The sequence below is a fragment of the Salarias fasciatus genome, chromosome 5, assembly GCF_902148845.1.
Source record: "Salarias fasciatus chromosome 5, fSalaFa1.1, whole genome shotgun sequence".
In the NCBI taxonomy this organism is placed as follows: domain Eukaryota; kingdom Metazoa; phylum Chordata; class Actinopteri; order Blenniiformes; family Blenniidae; genus Salarias; species Salarias fasciatus.
Genome location: NC_043749.1, coordinates 14,128,650 through 14,153,704, shown reverse-complemented (window position 1 = coordinate 14,153,704; position 25,055 = coordinate 14,128,650). Strand labels below are relative to the sequence as shown.

The 25,055-nt window shown below is 40.4% G+C and overlaps 2 protein-coding genes across 4 annotated transcripts in view; one reads left to right on the top strand and one right to left on the bottom strand.

Moving 5' to 3' along the window:
• Nucleotides 1-4,369: 4,369 nt before the first annotated feature.
• srsf3b (serine and arginine rich splicing factor 3b) lies at nucleotides 4,370-9,036 on the bottom strand. Its single transcript, XM_030092614.1, has 6 exons — nucleotides 8,930-9,036; nucleotides 7,461-7,671; nucleotides 7,216-7,356; nucleotides 5,472-5,510; nucleotides 5,199-5,285; nucleotides 4,370-4,990 (listed from the first exon to the last, which is right to left on the bottom strand). The coding sequence occupies exons 2-6, from the start codon at nucleotides 7,661-7,663 to the stop codon at nucleotides 4,963-4,965; spliced, it is 498 nt and encodes a 165-aa protein (XP_029948474.1). The 5' UTR covers nucleotides 7,664-7,671; nucleotides 8,930-9,036; the 3' UTR covers nucleotides 4,370-4,962.
• A 2,210-nt stretch (nucleotides 9,037-11,246) lies between these two features.
• The window catches only part of LOC115389164 (S-adenosylhomocysteine hydrolase-like protein 1), a 30,976-nt gene continuing 17,167 nt past the window's right edge, over nucleotides 11,247-25,055 (top strand). Inside the window, exons 1-17 of one of the 3 annotated variants that reach the window (XR_003931551.1) lie at nucleotides 11,247-11,729; nucleotides 15,347-15,458; nucleotides 15,775-15,918; nucleotides 16,073-16,173; nucleotides 16,420-16,522; nucleotides 17,239-17,333; nucleotides 17,667-17,773; nucleotides 17,857-17,973; nucleotides 18,994-19,057; nucleotides 19,750-19,838; nucleotides 20,084-20,154; nucleotides 20,319-20,413; nucleotides 20,523-20,621; nucleotides 20,805-20,873; nucleotides 21,173-21,251; nucleotides 21,820-21,940; nucleotides 22,194-22,730. Coding sequence is in view for 2 of the 3 variants with exons in the window: in XM_030092611.1 (XP_029948471.1) it covers nucleotides 11,550-11,729; nucleotides 15,347-15,458; nucleotides 15,775-15,918; nucleotides 16,073-16,173; nucleotides 16,420-16,522; nucleotides 17,239-17,333; nucleotides 17,667-17,773; nucleotides 17,857-17,973; nucleotides 18,994-19,057; nucleotides 19,750-19,838; nucleotides 20,084-20,154; nucleotides 20,319-20,413; nucleotides 20,523-20,621; nucleotides 20,805-20,873; nucleotides 21,173-21,251; nucleotides 21,820-21,940; nucleotides 22,194-22,200 (1,653 nt within the window). In the remaining variant the exon portion in view is untranslated. Of the gene's footprint in view, nucleotides 11,730-15,346; nucleotides 15,459-15,774; nucleotides 15,919-16,072; nucleotides 16,174-16,419; nucleotides 16,523-17,238; nucleotides 17,334-17,666; nucleotides 17,774-17,856; nucleotides 17,974-18,993; nucleotides 19,058-19,749; nucleotides 19,839-20,083; nucleotides 20,155-20,318; nucleotides 20,414-20,522; nucleotides 20,622-20,804; nucleotides 20,874-21,172; nucleotides 21,252-21,819; nucleotides 21,941-22,193; nucleotides 24,751-25,055 lie in introns of those variants that run through there. The other 2 variants (XM_030092612.1, XM_030092611.1) reach the window with 2 other exon arrangements.

The window sequence follows — 25,055 nt, the reverse complement described above, 5'->3', positions numbered from 1 at the left end:
TTTGAATAGTTTGACAGAAGTGGCTGCTTGGGTTTTTCAAACTAGCCTCTTAAAATCTCAATCATTCATCTTCTCCTGTTCAGTGTTCTGGAGACAATCCCAGCTAAGTTATGCACTAGTGCATCTTAAAATTTCTGCATTGCTGTCTGATCATCCTCAAAACATTATTCCACCCACGTTTTTTGTTTTGGTGTTGGGGGCAAAATCAGTTTATTTCAGGAACGAGTCAACCATGAGACAACCCGCATGTGTTCTCCAGCGCCATCCCACTGCCCTTCAGCCTAGTTCTCAGACGTCGACAACAAGAGTCCCAACTGTAGGGCGTTGCGTATAAAGGCCCGACTGCTCTCACACCACAGTGAGCCCTTTGTTAGGCAGGTGACAGACAGAATGCAAGAGAATCACACATTATTGTACAGGAGTCCATCCACAAAGGCTCGATCAACTGTGCACAGTGAGCGCAGATATGTAGTGCAGTTAATGAGGGATAAATAAATGTACACAATGACTGTGTGCAGTTTGGGAGCGAGCGGCAGCTGTGTGCTGCAGCAGAGACCTCAGCAGCTGAGTCGGCATTTCATTATCTTTCGAATAAAAAGCAGCTGCACGGTGCAGAGGGTCTGTGCTAAACCTCCCTGTTTTGTCTCCCTCATTATGAGCTTCAAACTTATCCAGGCTTCTTGTTCCGCAGCCGCTGCAAAAGGGAAAAGCACCAAATGAAGTGCTCAGACTTTGCACAGTCGCTGAGTTAATTATTAATCAAGTCAATCTGATTGTTATCAGCTTTTTTACCTGACATTATGGCTACATGCAACAGTGCGGCAAAACAAAATACTAAGAATCTATTCATAAAAGAAATTATGGGATCAAACAACGTGACAAATTTGTGTTTTTGGATTACAGCACAGGGGCTTTCTCGGATTACTTGCACGTTAGAAATGTTGACGTGTCACATCTGCAGGTCAGGCCGGTAGCAGGTGAGCAAAACATGTAATCCTTCACCTCGTGTACCAGTTCAGCTGGTCCTGAGGCACTGGAACCAGTCCCTGTCTGGGCGAAGTAATCATCAAACCACCTCAAATGAATTTTTTTGACTGTGGAAGAAAACTGGAGAGTCTGGAGAAAACCCATACATGTACGAAGAGAACTTGCAAATGACAAATAAAAGCTTTCCCCCAGAGCATAATCCTGATTTAAGACTATATCAGTTAGCCACTAGTAAGGAGGAGAAATGTAAATGGAAAAGTCTGTCACACATATTGAGATGCGGCATATTGAAAGATGTCCTAAATAATATAAAACACATACATTACAGTGTAATGTTTTTGTCACCCACAGCCACATTTTTGTGAATGATGAATTAACTTGAACATATAAACAACCAAAACTGCTATATAAATTGTTTCTGCTTTGAGACAACAAAAGGAAATAAGCTCATATACACAGTCCTCAACTAATAGCTGGTAATTACCAAGCAGCAATTTGAGCATTTCCCAAGACGAGGTCAAGTCCAGACTGACAGAAGTCTTGTGTAAATGGAACACCGCCCTCTTATTCATTTGAACAAAGCAAATTGGTTTGGCAAAATAAGCCTAACCTGGCTCACGTTTTGATAGAACAGTGTCGTCATCTGGTGAAATGCTGCACGGGCCAATCCCATGTGTGAAAGAGCACATTCCTCCTGGATTATACAGAAAATAAAGGCAGTATATCCATTTCTTTATTTGTATATCTTGGGTTTGGTATGCAAATTAAACATGTGATTGTTTTAGCATGAATCCAAATCTGGTTTAACCAGTATAGATATCTAAAGCGACAGTCACTGAGCACTGTGCTCAACATTTAGAGGTTCTTCCTCCCTCTTAACTCAAACAACTCAGATCTTTGTACATGTTAACCGTCAGGACTGCTGCTGACTGGAAGTTTCAAGAACAGCAGGTTCAGAAATACTCAAGCCAGCTCATTTATCTGTGCTTGGCATACCACAGCCAAGGCCTCAGATGACACACGCTTCCTCCTCAGCAGTCTGATTATGTGTCAGGAGCAGCTCATGATCTGCTGCTGTGCTGTCACAAGATCATATGAGCTGTGAGATGAGGGTCAATGCAAATTGGGAGACAGAGGTCAGAATGGTGTTATTTATTTTATTCTTATTTTTGCACACTGGTCAAAAAAATGAGACAAATATGAGATTCTTTAATCACTGTTTTAATTTAAAAAAAAAGTGACAAGTAAACTTCGATTTGAAAAACAGTTATATCTCAGAATCAGGGTGCAGATAGTGAGACCAGGACATCCGACCCAACTGAACTGCTAAACTCATTTAGTAAATAACAATAAACAGTAATTGGTTTTTTAAAAAAAAGCTATTTTAATCCAATCATTGGATTTTTTTTCTCCATCAGAAACGTAAGGATTGGGCTGAAATTTGAATGGTGACAATCTAAAAATAGACAGCCACTTTGAGGTTGTTTGCTGTTTTTTTTTTTTTTTTTTTTTTTTTTTCTTAGCGTGAATCACCGTGACTTCTGCTCCGTGGGCGCCAAAAGCCACGGGCTCAGGATTACATAACAGTGGGTGGAAATGCCGCGGGTTTCTCGCTGGATTCCCGGGTTCAGCGAAAGCTAGACTCGTCTCCATGGATACGGTGAGTCATCGCCTCGGTGATGTCACGGGGGCTTGAGTAACTCGTGGAAAAGCGCGCGCAGATTTGAGCAATCCTGTGCGCCGAGGAAGCCGCTTCACGTGGACCGAGAGCGTGAATCGGGAGGACCGTGGGTCTTTTACGGGGCGGGACGCACACGCAAACACATACACACCCGCACACACACACACACACACAGCTGTACGTTTTTATGAATGAAATAATGAAAGCTTTATTAGTTCTGCCCACAAAGCCTTAATTAGTATGCGACTCTATTCTAAACTGTCACTCCTGCTTGTGCAAATAGTTTGGGGTATACCGCAGGTTTACAGAGCCATAAGGAGCTCCACTTTACACACACACATGGTGAGGCTTATCAGCAGCACAGGGGCGAAGTTATTTGGATGACATTTGACTTATCTGTGCTGGAGAAAGGGTTAAACTTTAAGTCAAATGCATTACATAAGGACTGGTCGGACACAGTGTTCAAAAGTGGGAGGGAAATGTACAGAAACCTGTCAGGCCTCTTTCTAAGGCTCCATGACAGTATAATCTAATAGGACCAATTCCACCAACCCACAGATTTACACATGGACTGTTATCCTTAGTAGAACATTCAATGTAAGAGTTTCTGTCCTGAGTTACTTTGGAATGAATGAAGATCAGAAAGCCCTGCGTTTGCAACACAAACACTTAGAACCTCATGTTGCACACTCACTTCAGTTAAATGATTTACATTTTTTAATTATTCCAGAGATATAGTTTACATTTAATTTAATGTCATCTTGAAACTATAACACATAGCATGCAAATACAAAGAAATCCAGAAAGTGTTTTCATTTCGACTGAGAGCCTCTTTCAATTCCAGTGCTTTTGTTACAACTGAATCTTGGAGCAGTCAACACTTCTTTTTCATTAAATGTCATTAAATGTAGTCTTCAGTTCTATAGAAATATCCACAATCAGAGTGGAAATTCTTCTGGACCTTTATCATCACAATGCTTACAGGTCAAAAGTGAAGTACATAGCTGCACCAGACTTGTGGAAGAATTCCATCTGCACACTTTAACACCAATAACTCTCCATTACCTGGGGCAAGAACTGGACAACTTGCAGTTTTCTGTGCGCTTGAAAAACTGGACTTTCTAAGGATAGTATGAACGTTCAAGTCATCCTGAACACAGGCACGCCACAGGGGTGTGTATTCAGCTCCAGCTACATACAGACCCGCAGCATTATCAAATTTCACACCACTGCATCAAACTGCAATGAAACAAAGTGCAGAGAAGAGAATTAACAAGATGGAATTTAGACATTAAACACTACAACAATGAAGGAATTGATGAAGAAGAAAACTGCAGACTTCTCAATTCCTTGGTTTTCCCTACTCTGCTGATTTCAGATGGACAAATAAACCTCTCCCATCAGGTGAGGAAGGCCCAGCAGGGACTGTTTCCTCAGGAAGTCCAAAAAAGCTCAGCTCCCTTGTACCCTGCTGGTGAATGACTGCCGGTCAGCCACCAAGGGCTGGATGACACGACTGCACTGTGATTCTCCAGCTGTGGAGGAGAAAACAGGAAGGGCTGGCTGCTGACCAACACTTTCACCTGAGACCAAGTTTAACTACAGAGTGCCCTCTTGTGGGAAAAAGATTTAAACAAAAACTAAACGCAAAACATGAAAACATAAGAGGCAAAAGTTGTTTTTTTTTTAACCAAGTGGTTGATTTTATTGAGAGACAATTTAACATAGTATCAAATCAAATAATGAAAACTTCAGTCCAAAACTTTGCTCATTTTACCTTTTTTTTTTGGAATCAGCGGATGGAAACCTTCATTGTGAAGAACAGTTTAGCTTTGTTACAGACAATCAATAGGAGAAAATGACTCACATCTCCACAACCATTTCTTCAAAAAGAAAAAGCTGGCATTTATACAATGAAAATGAGGAACTACTCACACAATGTCAGACTACACAGTACATTCATGAACACAAACCAAAGCCCAGAGAGAGTAACTAGTGAACTGGAATGCTGGGTGGCACAACGCTTTCAGGACTGAGTAGACAGATGTGGCTCCAAGTGAGATGCAATACATGTGCAGGCCCACTCGATGTAGCTGAAAAATCACTATGACTAAAGAAAGGAGGAAGGGGGGAGGGGGACACTAAAATGCTTGATTGTTTAAAAGAAAAAAGAAGAAACACCCAAATATGACCAGAAGGCCATGTGTTGTTTGTCCATCGTATGAAACGGCAGATCCTGCACAGGCTGTAAAACCGTTTCTATGCTGCTCCCTTTACACCTGACAGACTTTTCTCTATTTTCGATCGTTGGACCTGGAGCGGCTGCAAACAGAAAGAGACAGAAGGAAAATAAATGTAAGACCATTTTCAACACCCGCAGTGTCAAAACTCATAACACTCTGAAGTAACACCTCAAAACCAACCAGATGGACAGCTGTATAAACAGGCGAATCATGTCGTCGTACTTTATGTAATCGCTCTTCAACTCGGCAAGGACTTATATTTAGACAGCTCATTAGTTTGTCATTACCTTCTGGATCGAGAGAAGGAGCGTGAAGGTTTGTGGTTCCTGTCCCTGGAGAGGGACCTCTCTCTCCTCCTGTCTCTGGAGAAAGACCTAATAATAAAAATAAAAGACGCATTATGTAAATGCCACTGAAAAGAACATCGACTTTCATGTACCTATCTGAAATTTTAGCAACTCCATGAAAAGCTACTGATGCATTTTAATTCAACATGTCTCAATAGTGTCTAAAGTTCTAGAATATATTCATATATCATGTCATTTAGAAACAAACTGTACCTGCTACGACTGCGGCTGAAGCTCCGCCTGCGTGGAGATCTGCGCATGAAAAACACACACATATTACCAACAGAGACAGATGAAGTGAACACCCTGTAGAGCTCCACATTATCTTGCTTCCTTTTCTTACATTGGGTTCCATCAGCACAACCTTTTGTCTATCTCAACAACTCAACAATCCAAGTAAAAAGATTTGGTGTTTTTTTCCTGAATTTGTCCCTCAACTCAACCAGAAAACAGAAGTCACACAATGGACCTGGTACATACAAATGTCAGGTGGTTATAAATGACCTCTAACCTGTGAATCCAAAAATTAACTGTAAATTATACTCTTGATCGAGTAGATCAGGTCCTACATTACAAATGCAAATAGATGTGCCAAGGCTTATTAAAAAACTAAACTAGCAGCTTATCTTTGAAAAGATGGACCGTCTCTGGTGTGATAAACACACAGAAACCATCTGCATGAAGCTGTTCAACTGCAATTAAGAGAATACACATCAATAGAGGCTACAGTACGGGGACTTGGACTGGTGTGACTTCGTAATTCTGCATTAAGGCTCAAAACAAACCAGATGAATATCTATCATCAAAAAAATCTCTGGAATCGTAAAGTTCCAGGTATCTGATGTTGGACCATTCCTCTTTGAAACAGAGGTCTACAGATATGGTGGAGGACAAAATGACAAGCATATGATTCAAATATAGAAAGAAAACCTCTTCAAACCAGCTGTCTCTTCACTTTCAAAACTGTTATCAGCAGTGTACTGAATGAAGCAGGAAAACTTACTAGTATTTTTGGTTTTCAACAAGCTAGATATGACGAAAGGGTGGCAGACTGTCGGCCGGGTAGGAAGAATTGGCTGAATAGGAGTGGCCAGATGCTGCAAGGTGATTAGGTGGCAGGCAGATGGGGGCTGGCTGTGGCTTTTTTTCCTGCTTTAATTGGTTAGCCGAAGGCTGCTGCTGGTAGGCTGTAGACTTTTGGGAACGTAATACGCTGATTGGTCAGGAATGAGAGGTGGGCCGCTGCCGTTTGGAATAAGGTTGAAGGAGGAGGAGGCTGAGAACGGCATGCTGAGGAACCAATGGGCTGGTGCAACCTGACGACTGGCCATGCCTGGGTCATGTGACAGCACCAGCCAAGCTGATTGGGGCACGATGATCAGCAGTCACATGATGCTGAAAGAGGACTAGTTGATTGACTCAGAGGGTGGTGAGAAGAGGCATGGTGGTGGCTCTGCAACGGGTTTCATTCTTATTAATATAGATGAAAAATAAAAAGCATCCTCAAACAAAAAGAAAGAATTGCATTACATTCCCCCCATAAACACCTTTCTTGACATAGGAACTGCTACAACTGTGTAACATGTCAATGTTGCCACTCTAAAGCAGTTAAATGGTAGAAATTTAGACTGTTCATAAAGAACATAGGCTTAAAAAAACAACTCATGCCCAATTTATAGGTTATGCCATTATTAGATGCATTCTGCATACCTACATTCAAATTGTGAATTCCCATTTGTTTGACTCCTTACATAAATGAACCAATAATGCCAATGAAGATGAAATAGCAACAGTCACAAATGCATTGTCAGCAGAAAACATCACTATGTCTAACAAAGCAAATACCAAGATATATACTGTGGATGAGGAGAACAATACTGTCATAGAACAGAAGTAAAAATACAGGAATCAAATCATTTCTCTACAGGCCTATTGTGAACTGTAACATGTAGGTCACCTGCGTCTGGGCGGTGGGCTACGGCGCCTGTAGTCTTCTCGATCTCGGGGTCGCCGACCCCAAGATGAGGGCGCGCCACGGCTGCGGCTACGCTTCTCTCCATTGGACAGCTCCACTCGCACCCGGCAACCACACAGCGTCCTATAAAACAAGCACGTACATTGACAACAGCAGGCAGAGAAAGAAAAGCCCCACAACTGTTCTTTTGAGGGGCGAGGCTCAAAACTTGCTTTCGAGCTGCCTACCTTCCATCAAGCTCACGCACGGCATCGGTTGCATCTCTGGGATCTTCAAACTCTACAAAAGCGAAACCTGGTGGGTTCCTCGCTACCCAGACACTGCGCAGAGGTCCGTAGTAGCCAAAAGATCGCTCTAATTCTGTTTTGTTCCCATTGTTGCCCAAGTTTCCAACATATACTTTACAGTCAAGGGGACAGTCACGATGCATGACTGTATCTGCAAAGATTCAAAAGAAAAAGCACAGATGGTTATAAAACAGTGAGTAAATCACATCCAAAACAAGGACAGGGTGCTATTAAATCCTCCATTAGAAACCAAAATTCAATAGGTGTCTGATGAGCTAAACCAGTGAAATTTCTTATTAGGCAGTACAAAGGAAAACTGTGAAAGTGAAAATATGATCAACAACAACTACTTTACTGCATATCCTAATGCTGTAAAGCTGCTCTGTGATTGATTTAATGTTAGTCAAGTCCATGACTAGATAATAGTAAAACACAGAAAAGGACATTCTGCTGGGTTTTAAATAGCTGGAAAATGTACCTAATGTTAAAAAAAAAACAATTTGCAAACACTGGATTGTTCAATAAAAATATGTATTTTCGTACAAGGCTACAAATTTTGAATTGGATGCACTGATTAGACATAACATTCACAATGTTTTTTTTTTTTAATTCAAAATTATTCTGAGAAGATATGAAAGATCCAAATGCATTACACACTTCCAAATGGTACCATTGGTTTAAAATAAAAATAGGATTGTCCCCATGGTACAAAATCAAAGACGCCAAGAAACGAAAAAACGTCAAATGCTGTGGGTTTACGGGAAAATGCACAAGCATTTACATTAGCTTGTTTTTCCACAATTTAAAGTGAACATCAGCTTTCAGTGTGAAACTCAATTGAGTAAAACGTGTTAGACGCACTCAACGTTAGAATCGGTCAAGCCTGTTCATTACCCTGAGTTCAGTCAAATTTTCATCTACAAATGAGTTTATTCCTATATAAGGTCGACATTGTGTCGATGTTTAATTTGTAGGATCTGATTAGCAGCGTATGTTCAAAAGCCACCGAGGAAAGCCTGGCCCACTTTTCTTCCTGAATTAGCACCCCATGCTAACTCGATCGAACTCAACGTGCGAATCCCCAATGATAGGGAGCACTGATCAGGCCACAGATTGAATTGAACGATGAATTTACTCGAAAATGTGAATGCAGAATGATATATCGATATATTTTACGGGCGATTTTGGCCAATAGCCGGTGTTCGGAGGCTAGCGGTGGCTAACAGCTGCATGAAAGAAGCTAAAATGGCTGTCTTCGTCCTGAGGCCTACTTTCAGGCTGCAGAACAACGGCCGACGCCAAACAATGAATTTAACGGGCGAGGTCATTTCTTGAATCGATTTAGACACCAAAACTCGAAGACAGATAAACAATTCAACACAATATGGTATATTTTTCACAAAATTTACCGTATTAGATGTTGTATTTTGGAGCGATGAATATCGGCGTTTGTCCCGCTCGTTTCTTCCACCTGAACATCGACGGAAAATGGCGAGGCGGAAAATACGTCTGTGACAAGGACGCTGTCCCAGGGGGCGGGGCAAACTAGAACGTCATTAAAAAATAAATAAACAAGGAAACCTTCAGTCCTATCAGCCGGATTCATAAAGATTATATTTTTAAAAGATTACAAGTAAATGAAAGATGAATTCACAAATATTCAAAATGAAAGAAAAGGAATAACAAACGGTATGTTTGGTAAGGGCGTGCAGTACCACAACTGGCCACACACTGAACTCTACATGGTCGAGGCGCTGTTTCCATATTTTTGGAGTTGATGCGATAAATGCGATTCCACCCGGAAACATTCATTTGAATGAAGAGAGAAGACTAGTGTTGGGCAACTACAAAAGCTGAAGGAAGAGTGAAGTGAACAATTTATTTATAAATGCAGATACTCACGGCCACGTGATGGTGACATGACCTTCATTCAGCTTTATCTAATGTATTTCTATTTATGAACAAAACTAAACAAAGTTTGAAATAACTGTATAGTTCTGATGGAAGGCATATAAATAACCCTAAGTATGATCCAAGCTTACAAATGCTTTTACCCATTTTTTTCCCATCTCGCTCTTAGATTTTTATATCATACAATGGAATCGTGGGAATAAAATAGCTAACTTTAGCAATCCCAGAGGGGGGGATCTTTGTAGCACACAGAAAAGAACACAGAATAAACAGCATAGAAGTAAAAAACAAAAAAATCCAGCAGAATAAAGTTAAATAAGTAATATTGAATATGGTAAAGCAGTGACTTGCATGAGCACAGAAGAATGAAACTAACAGACGAACACAAGAAACACTATTTGAAAAGGAGAGTTACTGAACCATGTATGGTTTGCCAAATGTTAATCAGCTGTTTACACTTGGACTTCCATGACTGCTTGTCTGTCTTTCTTCCAGTTTGGTCGAAGAATTGTATTTCAGCTATTCTGTGTTCAGTCCTCATCTAACTTTGTTCAAGATGGTGTGAAATCAACACCAGACAGCATGACAACCATTTTAGTCAGGTTTTACACAGATGGTTGCACACCATGCTCTCATCGCCTGTTAAACAGAGATGGTTGAGTGAACAAGAAGTATTAGTGCACTTGACGACAGCCACAAGAACACTCAAACACTAAGATAGGAGGAAAAAAACTAAATTGTGAAATCATAACTGAGCCTTTGTGGCAGATACCATCTCTGTATATGCATGCTTACAGGTTTGCTCTCACCAAACCAAACGTCAGATCATTGAATTTGTACAACACAAACAATGATGCTTTGTTTTTATATAACAGAACCACATTTGCCAAGTGGAACATTGCATATTGCTTTATCAGCTATACTCATTGGTCTCAATGATTTTTTAAAAAATGTTTTTAACTGGAAAAGAGGAACTGAAACGTGAATGGGTGCTAAGGAATGCATGAAGATCACGTTTAAATGTTAAAGAAAAAAACGAGGTGCACTTCTATCAGCTCCACTGTACACAGACTCTGGAATTGAAATTTAATTGTGCTTCCACCTTCACGGTAGACATATAACTTCAAATAAAACAAGAAAATAGCATATATAGCCAAAATACATTACCCAAAATAGTGTACAAATGAGACAAGAAATGAGAATATAGGCATGAAAGACAGATAAACAAGAGTTTGAATATAGAAGCTTAAAAAACTGAAAAGTGCAAAATACCCCAGAAGTGTGCAATACCACACTATAAAGCACAGTAAGCTGTCATCGTAAATGGCTATGAAACGTACTGTGATACTGTGATCAGTTGATCATTGGGACTTCAAGAATAAAGCATGAAGACAACATTGCATAAGGATTTACATATAAATATTTATTGCTTAAAGTTTTCAGAACATCCTGTTGAAACCCATTTGTAAAACATTGCTTATATAATAATAATAATAATAATAATAATAATAATAATAATAATAATAATAATAATAATGATAATAATAATAATAATAATAATAATAATAATAATAATAATAATAATAATAATAATAATAATAATGAAAGGGAAAATTGCACTTATACATATTGTGATTTATTGTGTATATTTGTTCAGCACTTGTGGATGGTTGGAATTCCTGTTCCGTCTGGAACAGAAATGAAAACAAACATGATAATCGATAATCTCTGTTGGTCTTTGGAGCTTGTCCCGTGGCCCCTGAACGCACCAGTATATAAAGGACGCCCCCTGTGTCGCGTGGTCACCGCCCACAGAGTTACTCAGGCAGGTGACAGCTGAGCCAGCAGGCAGGCAGGCGGGACGGTGGCACGCCACGCTAAAAGAAATATCGGACGAAAGCCGAGCTGAAAAGGCATCTCCAGTTATTTAAACATACTGCTTAAAGTTCATATTTATTTATATGTGCGTTACGTGACAGCGTCGCTTCCTTTTGCCGCCGTGGAGCTAGCAGCGTCAGCACCTCGGAAACGTTAGCTCTTCTGACGTGACGACCGGGAGAGGAACCCCGCCGTTAGCTGTATTTCTTTACCAGACGACGCTCCATAACCGCCGCTGACATGACGGACCCGGCCGGGGAGGCGAAGGTGGAGGTGAAACAGGCGAGCAAAGAGGTGAAGGAGAGCGAAAACGTGGCGGAGAAATATTCTGCCATGACCGTCACCAAGAACAGTGAAGTGACCATGGGAGAGCTGTCGAGCGTCTTCAGCGCCGTGCCCACTCACAAACCTGTCAAGAAGGTAAGACTTCCACACTGCACGGTGACCGGCTTCTGCACAGCACTGACATTGGTGTGTGTGTCTGTTAACCACTGGCGGTGCCACATCAACCGTGCAACCAGTGAAGCTGGTTACTGACTGCAGCCAGTTGCCCCTTGTTGTGGCTGCAGGCTCAATTCCCGTGCAGAGAAAACGACACCATCCTGCACTTACTACATATAAATGTCACGTAGATTGTTTAGAAATTGCAGAAACAGAATGCATCCCTATGTACAACAGTAAATATCTATATTATACAATGTGCAGTAGATCAGTGCTCTCCGAAACGTTTAATGTGCTGTTCACCAGTTTCACACAGTGTCCTGAAAATAAAGAATATCCATATAGGTGGTTCAGTTGTTTCTATCCAGGATGCGCGTATCATTACTGTCTTCAAGCTACAGGTGGACAGTTACAGTAGACTGGACCTTTTATGAATGCCCATCTGTGCTTGTAACCAGGTAATATTCGTGTACTTAATCCATTATCACAGCTCATACATTTACTGCAAACACCTAATCTTTATCTATTGTTTTACAACTAATGTCAATAATCAGGTTGTATTTAATGTAAAACATAATCAACCAGTCCTCGATATCATTCTGATATGAGAACTGTACATTTTCAATGATTGACACAGTCATACAAAAGTGGCATCTTTTTTTAAGCCGCCTTTTCTTTGACTTGAAATCCCTTTTGGTTTTAGCTCTCTATTAAAGTTTCAAGAACAAACACAGAAGGTCAGTATTTTTATCTGAACCTGGCAGTTTCCATGACGAGTAAAGCTGGTTTCACCGAACTTTACACAATGCTGGGAGACATCAAATCCTTTTGTGTCTTAAAAAGAAAGATGTTAGCCAACACATTCAAGGAACAAGGAAGAGCTGTGTGTTAATTCCTGAGGGTTCATTGTGTGGAGTTCCTGCACTCATCATTACAACTGGACTAACCTGAACTAATAAACACCGGCCACTAGGGCTGCACGATATTGGAATAAACTGACATTGCGATTTTTTGGGGGCTTGCAATATATTGCAATATATATTGCAATATTAAAAATAGAAGAATTTTCGCCAGATGACCTGAATAGCTGTATTTGGGGAGATGGCCACTTGAGAGAAATATGTTTCATACCGCTTGTCCAGCATGCGGATCATTTTTTTAAATCCCTCTTTAACGATCCACTGTGTTCAATGACACCATGTCTTTTTTTTTTTTTTTTTTGGAACTTTATTGCCATATGCACAAGGCAAAACATGACAAAACAATAACAATGTCCTGAGACTGGACATCATTACAAAAAAAAAAAAAAATCAGAAACAAAAGAAACAAAGGAGAGAGAAGAAGAAAAAAAATATATACAGGCAAAGGGTAATCCTATTTCAGAAACTCAAGCATTGATGTCCACCTTCTGTCAAAAACAGGGGTTTTTAACTGCAGTTGTGCTGTCAGCTGCTCCATTAAAAAAACTTGTCTGATTTTTTGTGTCCATTGTGTAACTGTTGGTGACTTAGGTTTCAACCAGCACATTGTTATAACTTTTCTTGCAGTCATTAACATTAGATGTAGAAGATATTCTTGGTCGTGAGAGAGACTGTCTGGAAAGATGTCCAGTAGAAATATTAAAGGATCCCAAGGAAGGTTTACTTTCAGATTCTTTTCCAATATGTCTTTGATGTTTTTCCAATAATCATGAACAACAGGACAGTCCCAGAAAACATGGGCTTGGTCACCCACGAGTCCATGTCTTTTGCTAGGTAAAAAGTTATTGCATCCATGATTTGTCAATGCTGTTTGGAGTTCCTTGGAGTTCCTATCATACGGTGTTATGCCGGCAAAGGCTTCTGTAATTGTCCTGGAAATACAGGAGCTTGTGATGGCGTTTCAAATGGTCCAACAGGTTTGACGTATTACCTCGTGTTGAGGCAACCACGACGAGGCACTGTCGGCAGAGAACGTTTTTTTTGTTCTGTATCATCTTTTTTTACAGTCGAAATACATCCAAATTTTAGATGTTGACCTTCTTTTGAGGACTAAATCCTTCGTCGCTTCCTCCTGCATGTCGCCTGTGTTCAGAGTGGACCTGAGAGCGGCCCCTCCCCTCTCCTCTCTGCTGTGGAGGAGGGAGGGGGGCGGTGAGTGCCGAGCAGGAGGGAGGAAGAGAGTGCAGCTGTGCAGAGCATGGAGCAGCTTGCTGCTTTTACGAAGCAAAACAAAAGTTAATAATAATAAAAAAATATTGCACATCCTGCGATGTGACTATTGCACATGTGCACATTGCGATGGCGATGTTCAAACGATATATTGTGCAGGCCTACCGGCCACTTTTATATACAGTGCAGTCTCTATTCTATTTGTGTTTTAATGTGAAATCCCAGCATGTATAGAGCTCACGTCATTTCTTAGCGAGGCAGTGTGTTCAGATTGTTTCACATCCTCTTTCTTGGTCGACCTTTACGCTACAACAGTCATTAGATTGCGATATAGCGATGGTTATGGTTTAGTCCAGACAGCTAGACTGTCTGGCCCAGAGAAATATGTAGTGTATTGTGATTTTAGCTTTCCAAAGAAAGCTAAACATTGATTATTGTTGACATTTTATCTCACTGGCATGTGGATTGTTTTCAGTCCTTAACCTCTAAACAAGAGACAGACTGTTCAACCAATATCGAACCAAAGTTATGTTTTTTCAGATTTGCTTGCTGACGCTCTAATCTGGGAAAATAAATGGTAAATGGATTGAATCAGAGAGCCATTAATGATGTGTACCTATTGAGCTATGAAAACAGATCAGGGGGAAGTCAGTTTTTCTGAATGTCATACATTTTCTTTGGTTTTGATTTTCAAGCTCAGATGCAGCCTCTGAAAAAACTGAAACAATCCATAAAAGTGCTGAGCTACAAAGATGTTTGCATGTTGGAAAATAGCGATACAGGACCTAGAGGGACGTCAACACATGGTCATGGTACTTGAATTTATGCAGTCACTGAACGAAAACGAGTCCAGTTCCTCCTATGATAAAATCTTAGCTGACAAGACAACAAGTTATCTTCACACAACAAATATAGTTTTTTTCCTCTTTCACAAACTCACACCATCTGCCCTCATAATCTTGACCATTTCTACTGATTCCTACTGAGAGAAGCTTCTCTAGAAATGTATTGTTTAATAAAATATTTTGATACCTTCACCTTTATTTCATCTTCTTGATTGAAAACCTATAAAGCTACATATACACTCACACAAACACACACTCTTTAGGATTACCTCCCCCCATACATCTACATGATAACTGGGGAAGGCAGTTCAGCAGTCCAAGAGACAAGCAAGCACACACACGTTCACATGTTCATGGAATTTAAGAGTCACAAATTAACCTCAAATTCATGTTTTTTTAGACAGTGTTGGAAAGAATCCAAAACAATGATTGACATGAAAAAGGTGGAAGTTCCAGACAGGAAGGCCTCGTGAGCGTCGGGTTTTTACAATGCTTGTCTTTTCAGGTTTCTGGGGTGTTTTCAGATAAGATTTTATACTCTATTAAGCTAATCGTGATATGTAATCACTCACAGTATTGTGTTATTATTGGTTTCTTTCAGCAAATCCAGTTTGTGGAGGACAAGCAGGAGTTCAGCAGGTTCCCCACCAAGGCAGGGCGTCGCTCGCTGTCCCGCTCCATCTCTCAGTCGTCAACAGACAGCTACAGCTCTGGTGAGGAAGATGCAGAATATAGTGTTTTGCTTTGGTTTATTGTTATCGCCAAAAACATGACATACCAGGAGATTGCAGTCTGGGGAAAAAAAAATCAGAAAAAGGAGATGATAAATTCAATAGCCATTTGGGTTTTCCACCGACTAAAGTTTCAGCATCGCGTTTCTTGCCAACCCTGATGATGCCTAGTTTCCTCATACTTCTATATTTGGTCTTTAAATAAAACATAACTGTGGCACAGTTCAGGTGTTCATACAGTTTGGCATCTTCTTTTCTGTGTTTTTTTTTTTTTTCCAAAAAACTGTTTACATCACAGCTGCATCTTATACAGACAGCTCTGATGATGAGACCTCGCCACGGGACAAAACGCAGGTCAACAGCAAGGGAAGCACCGACTTCTGTGTGAAAAACATCAAGCAGGCTGAATTCGGCAGACGTGAGATTGAGATCGCACAACAAGGTAAGGAAGGAAGCGGCCCTCAAATTTCACAATTGGACAGAAAATAGAGAAGATCTTTTTTTTTTTTTAGCTAGCATAAATTCTGTTTATTTTATACCTTGGTGATTTCCTGAATTCTTTCTTTCTCACTGTTTTTATGGTATCCTGCTTTCAGATATGTCGGCGCTGATCTCGCTCAGGAAGAGAGCGCAGAGTGAGAAACCGCTGGCCGGTGCCAAGATTGTGGGCTGCACTCACATCACAGCACAGACTGCAGTAAGATTTCTCTCTGACATTGAGCTTGACCAGGAGAGGCGGACCTGCCAAGGAATCTGATCTGCTGTGGGGTTTTCTGTTTTTCACCAGTTAATAACAACTAAAGCTCTGGAATAGTTTAAAGTGTGTAGCTACATAGAGAAGATGCACAGAGCAGGCTCAGAGGGCTTGACTGAATAATGCGTGTTTGATATGCAGTTTCTGTTCATATAACAGCTTTAATGTCATTGTCAATATTTTCTTTAGGTATTGATTGAGACTTTGGTGGCACTCGGGGCTCAGTGCCGATGGACTGCTTGTAACATCTACTCCACGCAGAACGAAGTAGCCGCAGCGCTGTCAGAAACAGGTAAGCAAGAGAGATGACAAATTCACTTTTGGAGCAGAAACGCAATGAGTCACCCCTCCTGTGATCCCATCTGTAGCTACTGAATACAGATATTCTGTGTTGCCGAATACACGTGTTGTTTTGCTCTCTGTTTTCTCTGAAATCCTGCACATCTCACTTTTACATTACTATAAATGATAGTCGACCCTGTTACTGCCCAGTGTTTTGCTTCGCCGTGTTAGCATGTTATGTCTTTTAACACCAAGGTTACTGTATGGAAATGTTCTTTAAAGTCTTGAGAACTCAGCCCTGCAGAGATAATGGGGTCAGATAAATTTCTCCAATTGAGTGAAAGAACAGCGCCCCTTGAGCCATTTTGTCTGCGGTTGCTATGTGACGCTTCAAGTATGTACTAAAAATCCTCCGCAGACCTTTCCTGATCTGCCAGGCTGAGCAATTCCCCGCTCAGTGGAGCTCAGGCAAAGTGAAGAGGTTACATTAGTGTCGACAGTAATTCATAGCAGTGCAGACTGTTACATGCTGGGCTGTTTATTAAACCGAAGAATAGTCACAGAGTGAATGTCTTTCATGGCTGAACATTACTCTAACGTGCTTTGTTAAGCTTAGTGTGTACATAGCAATGTAGGATTCACACTCATTCCAGCAGTTTGGAGAGGGTTTCTCCATGCTGTTATTGATTGGTTCCTGGGAATATCTGCCCCTTTGTCGTGCTCCAGGTGTGGCTGTGTTTGCCTGGAAGGGGGAGTCCGAGGATGATTTCTGGTGGTGCATTGACCGCTGTGTCAACACTGAGGGCTGGCAGCCCAACATGGTTTGTGGAAAAGTTTCTCTGTTTGAGCAGGACAATCATAATAGATCATTGCTTAGGTTTTTTTTTTCCCCTAATATTTCAAACTTAACAAAAGTTTCTTACAGGATATCATGAAACAAGCTAGAATTTTATTTTTCTTAATTTATGTCAGAAATTGGCTTCTATTATTTTTCTAAAGGAATCCCTAATTCTAAAAACCCAAAAATTGAGTTTTAAATTCACATGAAACCACCAAATGAACAGCTGCCCTGTCAGTAGAATCAAGCATTCGTCTGACTTATATCAATCTTTTTTTAAAGGGTCACATTTAACTTTTTTTCTGCCTCCCCTCAGATTCTTGATGATGGTGGAGATCTGACTCACTGGATGTACAAGAAATACCCAAATGTATTCAAGAAGATCCGAGGCATTGTAGAGGAGAGCGTCACTGGTGTCCACAGGTAATTAATTTCTTTGTGATTAGTTGATACTTATTTTTTTTTAAATCTTTCTTCTCTTAACTTTGATGCCTTATTCTGACTAGGTTGTATCAACTGTCTAAAGCTGGAAAACTGTGTGTACCTGCGATGAACGTGAACGACTCGGTAACAAAGCAGAAGTTTGACAACCTGTACTGCTGCAGAGAATCCATCCTGGATGGGTGAGTCGGCCTCAACTAAAACACAGTGCTGCTCGCGTATAAACACGAGCGTCTTGTTTATATTCGCTTGTGCCATGCAGGCTGACTCAAGGTTAACACAAACATCTCAAAGGATTCAAAGGAAGAGGGGTCTCAGGTCCTATCTGAGGTTTAAGGTTGTAATTTTTCAGTGTTGGTCATTGGAAAGGTCTTGGGGTTAGTCCAAACTCAGATGGGAAGAAGTGATTTTGTGTGTTTTAGAGAGTTTGGTTGATGTCAGATTATTTTCTCTGCGTGAGCTGAGAGAGACTTGAGACGAGCCGCTCTCCGTGGCCTCAGTCCAGCGTTGAGCTTCCTCAGTTGCTACAAATAAAATATCCTCAAATCAGTCGATACTTAAGTTTTACTGCTGCCTCTTTCATACTTCAGTGCTAAGCTTTCCTTCGTCATCAAGCTATAAACAAAGTAATCACATAATTACAACTAACTATAGAGAAATGTTTATTATTTGAGGTGCCATTTCCTGTGGAAAAAACAAACGAGCAAACAAATTCATGAAACACTGCTGCAGAAACTACAACCAGTAAAGACCTGAACAGATTTTTCCAGACTGTTTGCTTTGAGTCGTCCTTTACAAACTGTAATTTCTCGAAGCGAAGCAGCCATCTGCTACCTTTATAACCAGGCTGTTAAATTATCACCACGCCATTATATGAGTGGTGCGGTGTTCTTTAGCTGCTTCTGCACATCTCCGCTATGGGCCGGCGCCTCCCACGCTCGCCACTTCTCACATATCGGCGTTCTTTCTGATTAATTATCAACGAGGTACACAGCTGTCTCGTAGCAGGTGTACCATTTTCAGCTTCGAGACTTTCAGAGTCATGAAAGTACAAGAAAGATTGAACGATCCTCACATGTAGCAGCACAGATTATTTAAGGCTTCCTCCATCTTTTGTACATTTTATTGAAGACATGCCAGATTTTGGACTTTCATCCCACACTTCTAAAAATGTGATAATTTTGTGTCTCAAACTCCTGCAGCTTGAAGAGAACCACAGACGTCATGTTCGGAGGCAAACAGGTGGTCGTATGTGGGTACGGTGAGGTGAGACACGACCAACATTTACGCTCTCCTAAGATTACTCACATCGCTGTGAAAAGACTTGACAACAGTGAAATCCCACAAACTACTTAATCTGACACCACAGACAGCTGTCATTAGATAAGATTTACAGAGCGTTGAATATATACAGTACACCCACCCAGTATTGTGTAGATCCCGCTATTTCAGCTCTGTACGAAGCAAACTTTATCTGTCGGATTGTAAATGTTGGCCAGCTTTCACTGCCCATGTGCGTCAGTGAACGTCGGCTGTCGATGATATGTTGTCAAATCAGTACTTTTCCTTCCATGGATCTCCTCAGACTAGCATCACCCCCACTGAGCTGCAGTCGTGGAGCCTCGCCATCACATATTAGACCCTGTGGAACTTAAAAAATCCCCACACATTTCCATTTTTGTGCTTTTTTCACATAACTTTTTAGGGCCTGTCTGTCCAGTACAGTAGATTACCATCCACTTATAAGCACCATCATACAGAATAACATTCATTTTACGTTCACCGAGTGTGGATACTGCGAACAGTTGTCTGAGCAAATTCTTCATGTCATTCAGTTTTACTTTTACATCTGTTCCTGCTTCATTGTCTCTTCAGTGTTCTTGGATAGCTATTCTACGATGAGTATGGTAGAATTTGTAATTTTCTCAGTAGCTCACTTCCATCTTTTTTCTTTCCAGGTTGGAAAAGGTTGCTCTGCTGCTCTGAAAGCTTTAGGAGCCATCGTCTACGTGACGGAGATCGATCCAATCTGTGCCCTGCAGGCCTGGTGAGAGGACCAAGACGCTCACTGTGTTTGTTTTTATATGTCATTTGAAGAGACATTATAAAATCAATAAAACCCAACTATTATGAAGCTGCAGTTTTGTTAAAGTCTCACAAACACATTATTGGATCAATATTCGAGTTGAATTAGAACACAAGATTAAGTCCAACCCTTCGGTAGAATTGATGTACTTGTTTGTCGTTGTACCTGATGATGCTAAGCCTTTTAATTCTCCTGTGTGTCGGCAGCATGGACGGATTCCGGGTGGTCAAACTCAATGAGGTCATTCGCCTGGTGGATGTTATCATCACATGCACCGGTAACCGATGCACCGATACTGGATTACGTTCTCCAAAGCTTTTCAATCTACGATTAATGCCTTTCAGCTCATTGCCTTTTTGCACGGTTGCTGTGGGCTCCGTGATAACGCCGTGTGTTAGAGAGGTGGGGCGGACTCGAGCATGTGACTCTGTTCTTTTATAGGGAACAAGAATGTGGTGACCCGGGACCAGCTGGACCGGATGAAAAATGGCTCTATTGTCTGCAATATGGGACACTCCAACACTGAGATTGATGTGGTAAACTGCTTCAGTTTGACACGTATCTTTCACAAAAACACAGATGCACTAACTTTGAAACTTGTGTAAGATATTTTCTGATGTTAACTCATGATCTCCTCCGACCCAGGCGAGTCTGCGGACCCCCGAGCTGACGTGGGAGAGGGTGCGCTCTCAGGTGGATCATGTCATCTGGCCAGATGGAAAGAGAGTCATCCTCCTTGCAGAGGCAAGTGGACATATCCAGATGTTTTGTATGTCATGCAGTTTGAACCTGGAATCCTTTGCACTGTTAGTACCTGGAAAAATTACACATGCAACCAAAACTTAACATTCAACTAGGCAATATTTACAGGCCACAGTATCATTATTGCTGCTTTAAAGGTTATTCATTCGAGGCTGTCTTCCACAGGGACGTCTCCTCAACCTCAGCTGCTCCACCGTCCCTACGTTTGTCTTGTCCATCACGGCCACCACTCAGGTAACGTGGCTCCACTCTTAATGCAGATGAAGCCGCAGCACAGTTTCTGTGGCGCTCACGTGGTTGAGTGCGTGCGTCTCCATTTTATTTAATTATTTTCCTGCCCTGAAAGCTAAGCCCATGATCTGACATGGAAATGTAATTAATATCCTGTACTCATCACTACATGCTGCCTCTGGTGACAGATGTCCTCTCTGATTATTTCTATGTGATCAGAAAATTATACATGAATTTATTCCTCTTGAATTCCACTTTAATTTCCATTATCACTATAGCATTAATCACTATTTTTGTTTCAGGCCCTGGCTCTGATAGAGTTGTACAATGCTCCCGAGGGACGCTACAAGCAGGATGTTTACTTGCTTCCCAAAAAGATGGGTGAGGATTTTGACATGCAGCTATTTTCTCTTACTCAGAGATTTCAGGCGTCATCACTCACTGCAGGAGAAGAATGAATTATTTTTTAATTTCTCAACCTTGAAATATCACGCAGTAAATCAAACCGGTGGAGTTTAAAAGGAGTGTTTTGATGGATGTCTGAATTTACTCTGCTCATGAGTTTTATTTATAACAGCATTTATGATGTAAGTGTACATGACTCATAAATTATTCCTAAAGCTGTATTCAGACCAGAACCAACAGCGCAGCTGGCAAAACAATCTCTGTGTAAAGAAATCCTCACAGTCCTGCCATCAGTACAACATGTTTAAGCAACAGTGTATCATTTACATTTCTTTAAATCATTACATATTTCAAAGCAAATCAGTTTTTCTCACCTCGCTGTGACTCTGACGTCATTGTTGTGTCACTGAAGTTTACCTGCAGGAGGACTTGTGCTATAATTTAACACATACACTGTTAAAGATCTCTTCTAGCTAGTCGACCATATCCTTTGTTCTGACTTTTCTCTTTATGCTTTTTGTTTTTCTAAATCGTTCTCTTTCAGATGAATATGTCGCCAGTCTGCATTTGGCAACTTTTGACGCCCACCTAACCGAGCTTTCTGATGAGCAGGCAAAATACCTGGGTCTCAATAAGAACGGCCCTTTTAAACCCAACTACTACAGGTACAGTTCTACACATTCTGAATTTCTTGTTGAACAAAGCTTTTTAATCGAGAAAATTGCTAATGTTATTTCTCAATTTCGAAAATAGAGAAAAATGTGAAGTCTGTCACACATTGGCAGCCACACTGATACCTCAAAGAATTTTTAATACTAATTTAAAGGGCTGAAATAAACTGAGAAAATGTTGAAAAGCATTTATTACAAAATATAGAGAATTTTGTTTAACTCTTAAATATCTGCTTTTCTTTTGCAGGTATTAGTCGGTGATGCTCTGAATCGGTAAAAACGAGTGAGCGGGCAGATCCTGATAGGACCCGTCCTTCCTTCTGAAGAAATATTCATATACATCATATTTTATATCCTGCACAAGATGCACAGTTGTTATTTAGGTATATTTTTGTGGCAACAACAGGTTTTGCTCTTTTTGCCGTTTCCTTCGTGTGATACACGCGACACCCGGCTGGCTGTAAGGAATTACTGTAATAACTGCTCCCACCAGTCTGACAAGACTCTTCTTGCTCTGTAGTTCTAACCTGCTTTGTTAGCTACTGAATATTATATTGATACATTGAACCAAATGACTGTGAAAGGAGAGGCTTATGGTTATTTTTAAGAGTGAACAGGTGGATGTGGTATCAGTCAAACCCCTATGAAGATAAATCTAATATTTTATTGTATGTGTGTATGTAATGTGAAAAGGTCACTTCAAAATGCCAGACTTATCAAACGTCCGCGACACATTCTGCCTATTCCAGACTGGTGAGTCAAGTCAAGGTCCAGATGTTTTCTCGTTGACCAAACTTGCCAGTTTGTGGGTAGCTGGGAATGGGGACTCAGTTAGAAATTTCTGCAAATCTGCTGGATTTTAAGTGAATGTTTCCTCACAGATGAGCCATAACTACTTGATAAGCCTACTGTAAATCGAAGCTGTGTTCCCGTCGAGGGTAACGGCGCGTTTCTACTGTCCAGTCTTCAAAAGACGCTGCTGCTTTTCCTTCTGCTTTTCACTTTGTACATTCCATCCACCGAACGTCCTGACCTCTGCACTATCATCACTGTTACGGCTAATCTGCAGCGGATGTGGGAATAACAACAGACTCCATAACAGAGTTAGCTTGGCTTTAGTTTTCTTGAGAAATAGCGTCCAAACCTGAGGGTTTTGTGTCTGTAAGGATAGTTTCTGCACCTCAGGGCATGCAATAGCTTTCACCATTTGTAAATAAGTTTTTTAACGGATCAACCCTGTCTGAATTTACCCGTGTCGAATATCCCTGCCATTCTTTAAATGTAAAATCCTACTTTAAATCAGTTAGTATATTAAGAGATTTTGTTACTCTATAGTTTGAGTAATTTAGGTAAATCCAGTGTGAACTGACATTTTCCTCTTTACATCATGTTCCATACAGTATGTCTCTGCTGTACATTGAGCAGGCTCTGATGAGTCTGTGATTATATTTGATATTCGCATGACTCCGATTTCATTTTAACAAGAGGATATCTGTTTTTCGATGCATTGATAAGAAGTTAAAGACAAATTTAAGTTTTGAAATACTCTGGTAAATTAACGCTTTGTTCAATGAAGTACTTGTTAACTTTACTTTCTGTCGTCTTGTGGTATTATGACACTTATAATGACAATGTTTTTGTTTGAAAGGCTTCACCGCGTTATGTGACGCTTGCAAAATGCATAATTTCATATTTTAATTCTCTATATACCTGTCAGAGTTTTAAATGCTTTAGTTGAGTGATCTGTTTTTAATTCACACCCCACACTGTGCACATAGATGTGTTTTGCTGGATTCCAAGCTCTTCAACACATGCTGCACTGAATGCTGCTGTTTTTCGAATGGCTGTCCTGACATCCGACAGAAATGCTGTCTTTTTAAAAGTTTCATGTTTGTAGTTACAGTGTGATACGCCACACACGTTCGGCCCAGAACCCTGTCGTCACACACTTTAATAACGTTATCTAGTCACAAATGCTGTGTGTCATTTCTGCAAAGATTCTGAATGAACAAGCTAATTTTTGTCTGTTTATTGAATATTAGTGCATGTTACTGCAAAATGCTTTAATTCTTGCACTAACTGCTTTATCGGCATTTCAGACAAGGGCACGCATCAAGGGCACTATCGTCGGCAACAGGAGCGCTGTAACCATGGTTACCATTCAGTTTACAGTGCCTTGTTATAGCTCAGTAACTCACTTATGAATTTATATTCACAAATACATGTTTTTCTCCCAAGTGTGTCAGTGAACAACATGGTTGTAATTCTGTAGTACACAGTTATAGCTATGCACCAAATTATCCTCATTGTTTTTGCTCTGACAAAGTTATTAAATTCATATTTTGCTATACGCAGAGGATGTAAAAAATTATAACAAAATGTTCTAAACCGTAGTATCCAATATTTTGATTCTATAATCTGGAGGTACATTTTTTGGGGACTGATTTGAATTGTATTTTTCTTCAGAGTTTTATTCCTTTTAACAGCTATAAATTGAAGAGTTATTTTAGCACATGAATAACAGGCTCCTGTCGTATTCTAACTAATAGAAATGAGCTTTGTCATAAACAAGGTTTGACTCTGTTCCAAAGCGTTATTGGAACAAGTGAATTGACTCTGGTCAGATTGAAGTTAAAAACATGCCACTGTGATTACAGTTGCATTTGAATACTAGACTCTGTAGAAGAGCATGTGTATTACAACCCAGGCTTATATTTTCAGCACTGAAAGTGTTTAGTTTGAAGCTCTGTATACACTCTTAAAATTCTGTGCTTTATTCCCTTTAATAAACTACTGACTAAATTTTAAATGGCCTGAGAAAAATCATTTCCCAGAGGATTGTGTGTTTGTGTGTGGTGTTAGGATCCTGGAAAAGTACCAGAATCCTTTAAAAGCTCTTACACTAAATATTTTGTCCTTCCCAGTCTCTATCCAGGAATAACTTTATAGTTTTTTTTTTCTCTCTTTTTTTTTGGCATTGTGCTCAGCATATTGGTGAAATATTTGGGAATATGTGATGAAAAAGTTAACCCAAATGGCCAACCCTCACCCTAAACCACAGACTGGTGGACTCAAACACACGGCCAGCGAAGTAAAGAACAATTTTCAT

Excerpts from the sequence above, each read along its gene's own strand:
- srsf3b (XM_030092614.1), bottom strand. The coding sequence starts at position 7,663 with ATGCATCGTGACTGTCCCCTTGACTGTAAAGTATATGTTGGAAACTTG. Across the intron at positions 5,511-7,215 it reads AGCCCACCGCCCAGACGCAG|ATCTCCACGCAGGCGGAGCT; the intron begins GTGACCTACATG and ends TTTCATGCGCAG. Across the intron at positions 4,991-5,198 it reads TCCTTCTCTCGATCCAGAAG|CCGCTCCAGGTCCAACGATC; the intron begins GTAATGACAAAC and ends TTCTGTTTGCAG.